This window comes from Artemia sp. Qi Xiang Cuo, chromosome 18 (assembly GCF_049724085.1).
Source record: "Artemia sp. Qi Xiang Cuo chromosome 18, ASM4972408v1, whole genome shotgun sequence".
NCBI classification, from domain to species: Eukaryota; Metazoa; Arthropoda; class Branchiopoda; order Anostraca; family Artemiidae; genus Artemia; species Artemia sp. Qi Xiang Cuo.
Window position 1 is genome coordinate 44928734 of NC_142811.1, and position 9108 is coordinate 44937841.

Below are 9108 nucleotides of genomic sequence, written 5' to 3' on the forward strand. Positions count from 1 at the left end.
GTGTGGTGAATCCCTTGATGCTTCTAAGGTTGAGCTCAGACCAGGAAAAAATGGGTGGCGGGTGGCCATTGCGCAGAAGACTACTGCGGAGAAATTGGTATTTGGGATTAATAATCAAAACCAGGGTTCCAGCGCCCCCTCACACATCAGAACCCCCTCACACATCGATATAGTTAAAGAGATTCCCGAGTCTCTTAGTGCTGAGGATTTACAAAGATTAATAGTCGGCTGTGAGAAAACCGAACAATATGGGAAATCACGCACCTTCAAGCTGTATTTTTCAAGTAGAGATGCTTTTGATACCGCCGCACAAATGACAATTAAAATTGACTTCGAGCGTTTCAAAATCCAAGAATTTATTTTTCTCCCGAAACGTTGTTTTAATTGCCATGAAATCGGCAATATGTCAACACAGTGCAAAAATACTAAGAAATGCGGCCGTTGCGCCCAAAATTACCACGGTGCGACGAAAGAAAGCCCATACCAGAACCCGATCTGCTGTTTGAATTGTCAAAGCACCAAACACACGTGCTACCAAGTTAATGCCCCTTGAACAAGACTTTGAAGCCAAAAGCCAATCTGTTCGAAATGGTTGAGCCCTATAGTAGAAAGAGCGTCTTGTCATGGAACGTAAATGGTAGTCTCAGTGCAAAAATCACCGGGGTGGAACAACTTTGCCTTACTAACGAAATCATATGCTTACACGAAGATTTTCTCTCAGCTGATAATATGAAACTACTGGATATAGTGTCATCACATATGCTCAACTTTCTAGCCGCTAAAAGGCCCAGAAAACAAGGTCACCCCTCAGGTGGACTTGCTACAATAATAGATAGACATACTAACTCCGAACTGTTTGCAAAATCTGACCATTTCCTTGCAGTTAAAGTGGATGATACTGCCATTGTTAATGTATACCTGCCGAAGGACTCTAGAGACGAAAATTCTGAAACGAAGTTTGCTCTAGCATGCAAAAATTGGGTAAATGTTTGAGTAAAATCAGAACCTCGCACTTCCATTGGGTTCTGTTGGGGGACTTTAATTGTGACCTATTGAAAAGTGATAATCCACTAAAGGCTCTGCTTCTTAGCCTGATTCCCAATGAAAGTGCTCTCTTACCAAAATCTACTGATTTCACACATATACACAGCTCAGGATCAGTGTCAAACCTTGATCATGTGCTTGTTTTCGGTAGTATTGCCAGTCGTGCAATACTTGTAAGCGTACTTAATGATTTTGTAGTATCTGACCATTTCCCGTTGTCTTTCAGTATTATGGCTCCATTTAACCGTGCACGGGTAATCCAAGATTCTAAGTGGCGTACAGTGGTAAAATGGAATAAGATTGATATACCCCAGTACACCTTCTCAGTACTGAGTCACCTTCTCAGTAGGGGCCCTCCCCATGCCACTCAGCGCGTCCCCAGGTTGCGGATAGGGTAACGTCCTACAGATATGTAGGGTACCTCAATATAGGGATGCGCGGACCAAGGGGGACCTAGCCCCTGTGGGTCCATAATTGAAACTGGGGTAACCTCACCCGGGGGTCATAAATACAGGCGGAGGAGGAAGAAGGCCCCTCTGATGCACACTGAGCAGGGCCCATCGGCGTGTGGACACGTCCCGCTAGTTGCGAAATTTTTTCCAGCTATGGGTTAAATTGTATGGTACAGCAGGATACCATCGTGGGAGGATCCTCTCCAGGAGGACAACAGCGAAAGGGCAGAAGATCCAGACCTCGACAACGGCCACTGCAAGTTGACGGAGAGGAGTGGCTTGCTGCCGTCAATATATCAGCTAAGAAACTATATCTTTTCAAATTATGAACAAAGGCTCAAAAGATCAAACTAAAAAGTGGTACCGTGTCCTTGGAAACTGAAGACCCTTGTGATTTGATGCTCACAAGGAATAAGAATGATGATGAATTTGCTACTACGTACGGCGAATCCGACGACCATCATAGGCCTAGGACGACTCCCAGACGAGATGAGAGTTTAATATCGGCGAAAAATACTCTTAATGTTGCTATACTAAATACCCGGACTTTAGCTAAACCTGGCAAAATGAATCTGGTGTTGAAAGAGATTGATAGATACAATTGGGATATAGTCGGTATGTCTGAGACGCACCTTCCTTGAATCGGAGAAGAAAACATCATTGGAACCACTTTCTTACTGTCGGGACGTCCTGATGGTGCCCACCGGCAGGGTGTCGGTTTCATCCTCTCTTCGGCCGCCAAAAGGTCACTAATGACTTTCACTCCTGTATCGGAGGGAATAGCAACCATCCGTCTAAAAGGGCCCATTAAAAATCTCTCAGTCGTCCAGATATATGCCCCAGATTCAACCCGTAGTAAAGAGGAGTGCGACCAATTCTACTTTCAGCTACAAAGCGTTACTGACCAGATCCCCAAAAATGATATACTTATCGTGTTGGGTGACTTTAATGCGATAGTTAGCAGTTGCTATGCTGGTCGAAAAAATGTCATGGGCCCACACGGACATGGCCGTCTTAATGCAAGGGGGGAACGGCTTATTGACTTCTGCAGGGAGAATGAACTCTACATCATTAATACCACTTTTAAGCACAGACACCGCCGAAAGGTAACATGGAGATCCCCTGATGGAGTTGCCGAAAATATGATCGACTACGTCCTGATATCCAAACGTTGGAAGTCGTCTCTAATGGACACTGTCTCACTACCCGGTGGAGATTTTGACTCGGACCACACACTCCTGATGTCCAAAATCAAGTTGAGGTTAAAACGCCCCCTAAAAACCACAAAAATCCCAAGATTCCGAACGGAACTCCTCCGAGACCCCACCAAAAAAGCCACGTATAACTCTGGCCTGTCTACAAAATTCCGTGACATCCTGAGTAAATCCGATCCACTCGCAACTCCCGAAGAGATTGATTGCTAGACTGAACATGCCACCTCTGTAATCCTCGAGACTGCAAGCGACATCCTTGTTAGAAAAGCCAAAGTTGAAAAGCCTTGGATCACTGAAGAAACAATTTGATTATGCGACCAGAAACACCTACATAGCAACAAATCCGATCAAAGCAGCCGAGACACCTATAAACATCTCAAATAAAAAGTTGACCGTGAAATGAGGAAGGCATTTTACAGGCATATCGCCAAAAAGTGCAAGGACTGTGAAACCCAGTTCAAGAAAGGCAACAGCCACAAGCTCTTCAAAATAGTCAGCGAGCTATCCTCCAAAAAAGATCCCTAAACTTCCGTAATCCTAGACGAACAGGATAACGACATCAGTGATGCCAAGATGAAGCTCGAACGCTGGAAGGAATACTTTGAGGAGAAACTGAACCCTGAAGTAATGACTGACCCAAATGTTATAAACTCTTTCCCAATCATAGATCGAAATCCCCCTCCACTTCCGCTTAGAAGCGAGACCAAAGCGGCTATAGAATCCCTAAAGCGAGGCAAAGCTCCGGGGTCAGACGGTGTCACTGCTGAACTGAACTGATAGGTTCAGAAGACGTTGTCGACCTAAACCACAGTCTTATATCAGCCACCTGGTCTACTGGACACGTCCCGCAGCAGTGGTGCAAGGCAGCAATAGTCCCAATACACAAAAAAGGCTCGAAGAAAGAATGTGACAACTACCGGCCCATCAGCCTCACAAGCCACCAAAACCAGAATCCTGACTAAGATCCTGCTTCGCAGAATTCAAACAATCACCACGTCTGTTCTTGGAGAGTATCAAGCGGGCTTTCGACTGGGACGATTAACATATTGACCTAATCTTTACTGTGCCTCAGCTTATGGAACGGTTCATCGAGTTTCAAAGAGACCTCTATCAGCTCTTTATTGACTTCCGACAAGCCTTTGACCTAATATGGAGGAAAGACTTGTGGCATATTCTAGGACACTACGGTGTCCCAGATGAAATAGTCAGAATCACTGAGGACATGTACAACCAATTTAAAAGTCAAATACTGACCACTGATGGGCTCTCTGGTGAATTCCCAACAACTTCCGGGGCCCTGCAAGGGTGGATCCTCTCGCCGCACTTGTTTAATCTGTTTCTGCATGCCATCCTCTCTCTTATACCCGTCACATATGGAGTCAGAATAGGAGGAATTTTAATTGACAAACTAGCATATGCGAATGATATCGTCCAGATGTCTACTACCACCCAAGAACTCCAGAGATAGGCTGAATGTATCTCCCAAACAACAAAGCCGTTTGGTATGCAGATTAACGCAAACAAGACCAAAATCATGCTCACATCACGACAGGAGATAACAAACCTCCCCTCGATAGTAATAGACGGTGAGCAAGTGGTAAGAGTCGATCAATTCCTTTACCTCGGTAGTCTCTTAACAGCTAACAACTGCCACACTGTCCACATTAAACGCCGCCTCGGTCTTGCTAGCTCTAGCTTCAAAAGACTATCAAAAATCTGGAAATCTAACCACCTTTCGAGTCATCTGAAAGTGCATCTATTCAACAGTCTGATCATACCCATTGCTCCATATGGGTGTGAAACCTGGACATTAAAAGATGAAAACGAGCGCAACCTCCTTGCGTTCGAAATGAGATATCTGCGCCGGATAGCCAAGATCAAATATACTGACCATATCACAAACGAAGAAGTCCGAAGAAGGGTGAAGTCGCAAGACACTATCCTGAACATAATTCGAAAATAGCAGCTGCGCTGGTTCAGTTACGTAAAACGAATGAATCCCGAACGCCTACCTAAGATCGCACTTGAAGGGACAACTGAAAAACTTAGACCACGGGGAAGACAGCGCAAAAGGTGGATCGAAAACTTTGACCGACAACGCATTGCCCAACTATCCCGAACCGCACTTGACACAACAGCATATCGAGCCCTAGTACATCAGATTTCTTTGAAAGGAGTGGCCCCAAGACGTCCCATGAGGATGGATGGGACTTAAGTAAGTAAGTAAGCAAGTACCAGAATTGTAATGATAATATTCTCGCAAAGATAAAAATACCAGTTGAGCTTCTCCAGAATTCGGTTCCGTCTTCAATTAATGAAAATCGAATTAAGTTAAATATATGTGCGTCACTTATTTCACATGCTTTATTACAAGCAGAAAAGCAGCTTGTCCCTCGCACTAAAGTATGAGTCGAATGTTAAGTGAAGGGCTGGTCCCAGAATTCTTTACTTGTTGAGGCTTGTAATAGGGCCGAATTCTGGCTAAGTATCAGGATAGATTGCGACCGTCCCAGACCTGGTATCGTAAACCAGATCTGTTTATCCGCCAAACGCCGTTTTTCAAAAGAACTAGATAAACATAGAGCTACTATTCGTTCTAATTTTTCTGAAAAGATTAATAACCCAGGACTTTTGTGGAAAAATTTTACACATAAACAAAAACAAAAGCCAAACCAGTCATTTAATATTCCTCCCAAACTATGGGAACAACATCTCTCCAGATAGTTTTCAGAACCAGACCCACTAATAGAAAATCCCTCCAAAATTACACTCGAAAAGATACTTTCGATAGGGGACAAATCAATGTTTACTATATCAGTTTTTGATGTTTTAATCTAATTCGTAAAATTAAGAAACCTATTTCGAGAGGTACAGATCAAATTTGCACCAAACACCTCCTATATGGAACCAATTTTCTTTTTTCCCATTTTGCCCTACTTTTCCAAATGGTGTTTACAAAAGGAATAGTTCCTGCCTTGTTTTCAACTGGCCGTCTTACTCCTGTCCCTAAAAAAATAAACCCCTAAATGAGTGCTCATCACATTGGCCAATAACGGTAGCTAAAACTTTTTGTAAAATTTTTGAAAAGTTGATAATGCCTGAGCTGGTTGATAAATGCTATATGCCCACACACCAATTTGGTTTCCAGAAAGGAATAGGGTGCGCTCATGCACTGATGGCACTGTCGTCGGTCTTGATTGATGCTGATAAATCTGGAGAGCCGCTTATTCTGGGGAGCCATGATGTCAGTCGTGCTTTTGATTCGATAGTTCACGTGCATATCCTCACTGAATTGTATAAACTCGGGGTCAGTACCTGTATTTTTCGTGCTTTGTATGATATGTATAATCATTTAAATGTCATCGTTAATCTGCCTTATGGAATAATTACAAAGATAACCATACCTGTTCGTCGCGGAGTAAGGCAAGGCGCCCTTACATCCCCAACTGTGTTTAATAACTGTATTCTCGACGCACAATCTCAAGTAGTTTCTTCCTGTATTTTAGAAGGGATAGATGTGGCTCTTATTGCTTATAAGGACGATGTCTTTAACCCCAGCCGAACGGTAATGGCATTTGAGTAAAAATTTTCCATTTTGAGTCGAGAGTATTCAAAACTAAATCTTAAATTTAACATTGAAAAGTCAGAAGTGGTGCTATTCAACTGGGGCCCAGTTCCCGAAGGATTGAACGTTGATCTTAATGGAGTATTGGTTACTCCTAAATTTGAAATGAATTATCTTGGCCTCCCAATCGGGAACTCCCTTAAAGCAACTAAAAAGCTTCTCATTCATCATTTCCAGCCCCGGACGTCCAGTGCCTACGGTGGCATAGTTTACAATAAAATTCGTTTTAGTCGCCAGCTGTTAGCTAAATTTTATAACTCATGTGCGCTCCCGAATTTTTTATACCTTGCTCCTTTTTGGCGTACCTTTTCGACAACGGAATAACAGCAACTCCGACAAATTTATTACTGGTATGCTAAATATCTTCTTCGCCTCCCCCCCCCCCCCTGGGCAAGTAAATCTTGGACCACTAGAAAATACGGTCTAATTGACCCCAATGATGCCATCGGCAGATGCATTGCAGCTTACAATAGGGGAATAAATGGACACCCATGGTGTTCCATTTTAAAACAATAGGTCTTTCACGTTTACTGTTTTTGTGTTTGTTATATATACTGTATAATTGTTCGGATTATTATTATACTTGTGTGCTGGTTCCATAAGTTATATCCTTGTTTTATTCCTGCTTGTCTATTTGATTGTTACATTGGCTTGTGCTGTCATTTTCTGGTTTATTACAAAGCTTGTTCGATTTTTCTATATGAGTTTTAATTTCGTTTTATTTGTCATTATCCGTCTTTTTCTTTTGCTTTTTCTTTTCTTTTTTTTTTCTTTTTTTATACTCCGTTCATCATTGTATTTCAACGGGTTATAAATAAATTCAATTCAATCATTCAATCAATTGCTGAAGTGATAATGACATTTGCATTAGGTGCTGCAGCAAGTGTTTTTCTCAAGATGAAACTCGATGGAGCTAGTTGTAACTTTATGTCAATCTTGACATTGGGAGGTAACCATTGGGATATATTAAATGTCTCATGATTTAATTTTCCAACTAGATGATACTCCTGGGTAACTGCAGCAGTTAAATCACCGTCAGTATCAACACCTGATCTATATTCATAGCCCATTCGAGTAAGTCGGATAACATTGACAAAATTTATGTATTAGAATGAATAAATTCTTTATCAACATCTTTTGTCAGATAGGTTGGGGTAAAATTGATAAAATCTAAGTCTCCCAGCGAATAGATTCCTTATCAACATCCTTTGCCGGATGTGTCGGTAAACATTATCAAAACCTAAGTCTCAGAGTGATTAAATTCTGTATCAACATCTACTGTCAGATACAAGGGATAAGATTAACAAAATCTAAGCATCAGAGTGATTAAATTTTTTCTATTAGCATCTCTGTCGGATACGTCGGATAAAATTGACAAATCTAAGTATCAGATTGAATAAATTCTTCATCAACATCTTTTGTCGGATGCTTCGGATAACATTGTCAAAATCTAAGTATCAGAGTGATTAAATTCTTTGTCAAGGTCTTTTGTCTGATAAATTAGATAATATTTACAAAATCTAAGCATCAGAGTGAATAAATACTTTATCATCGTCTTTTGTCAGATATGATTAATAAAATAGAGAAAATCTAAGTATCAGAGTGAATAAATTCTTTGTCAATGTCTTTTGACAGATACGTTTGATAACACTGACCAAATATAAGTATCATAGTGAATAAATTCCTTATCAACTTCCTTTGTCGGATACATCAGATAACACTCACTAAATCTAAGTATCGGAGTGAATAAATTCTTTATCATCGTCCTTTGTCAGATATGCTTGATAAAATTGAGAAAATCTATGTATCAGATTGAATAAATTCATTATCAATGTCTTTGGACAGATACGTTTGATAACACTGACAAAGTTTATGTATCAGAGTGAACAAATTCCTTATAAACACTATTTATCCATATCATTTGTCGGATACGTTGGATAACATTGACAAAATCTATGTATTAGAATGAATAGATTCTTTTCATCATCCTTTGTCAGATACGTAGGATAAAATTGAGAAAATTTAAGTATAATAGTGAATAAAGTCTTTATCAGCATCATTTGCTGCATAAGTCGGTTAACAGTATTAATATCTTACTATCAGAGTGATTAAATTCTATATCAACATCTATTCTAGGGTACATAGGATAACATCGACAAAATCTAAGCATTTGAGAGAATAAATGTTTTCTATCAACATCTCTGACTGTTACATTGGATAAATTTGGCAAAATCGAACTGTCAGATTGAATAAATTCATTACTTACTTACTTACTTACTTGTGGCGGGAATCAGGCGTTTCCACCTCGCCCGGCATCGATGATCTTGGAGACCTTCTTGGACCATGTTGAGCGATCTTCTGCCAGCTGCTCTGAAAAAGCGTGCCACTGAGTTGACAATCTGTGTCCGAACTTTCTGAACCGCCCGATAGGTTCAAGGTCTGATTTGGCCAGGTTCCACCAGTTCTTCCTCTGTCCTCCTTGGCGTCTCTTCCAGGAGCTAATAGGCTCGACTAGAAGTATTTGGCGAGGCAACTATTCTGGCGGCTTCCGTAATACATGGCCCAATCATTTCAAACGGCGTTCTTTAATAGTGAGCGCAAAATCTCTCTGAATATTGCACATTCGACGTAGATCCGCGCTGGAGATACGGTCACGCAGCTGTATTCTGAGAATTCTTCGCAGACAGGTATGCTCAAACACCTTCGTTGTATTCTCATGCTGTAGTTTTACCGACCATGTTTCGCATCCGTAAAGGAAAACGGTGCGCACTAG

At 41.2% G+C, this 9108-nt stretch overlaps 2 protein-coding genes across 2 annotated transcripts; both read left to right on the forward strand.

Moving 5' to 3' along the window:
* Positions 1-2248: 2248 nt before the first annotated feature.
* LOC148941541 (protein CFDP2-like) lies at positions 2249-2920 on the forward strand. The gene has a single exon (XM_089104193.1). It carries the CDS (start codon positions 2249-2251, stop codon positions 2918-2920), a length of 672 nt encoding a protein of 223 aa, XP_088960319.1.
* A 2884-nt stretch (positions 2921-5804) lies between these two features.
* On the forward strand, positions 5805-6293 carry LOC148941542 (uncharacterized). Its single transcript, XM_089104194.1, has one exon. It carries the CDS (start codon positions 5805-5807, stop codon positions 6291-6293), a length of 489 nt encoding a protein of 162 aa, XP_088960320.1.
* Positions 6294-9108: the final 2815 nt, after the last annotated feature.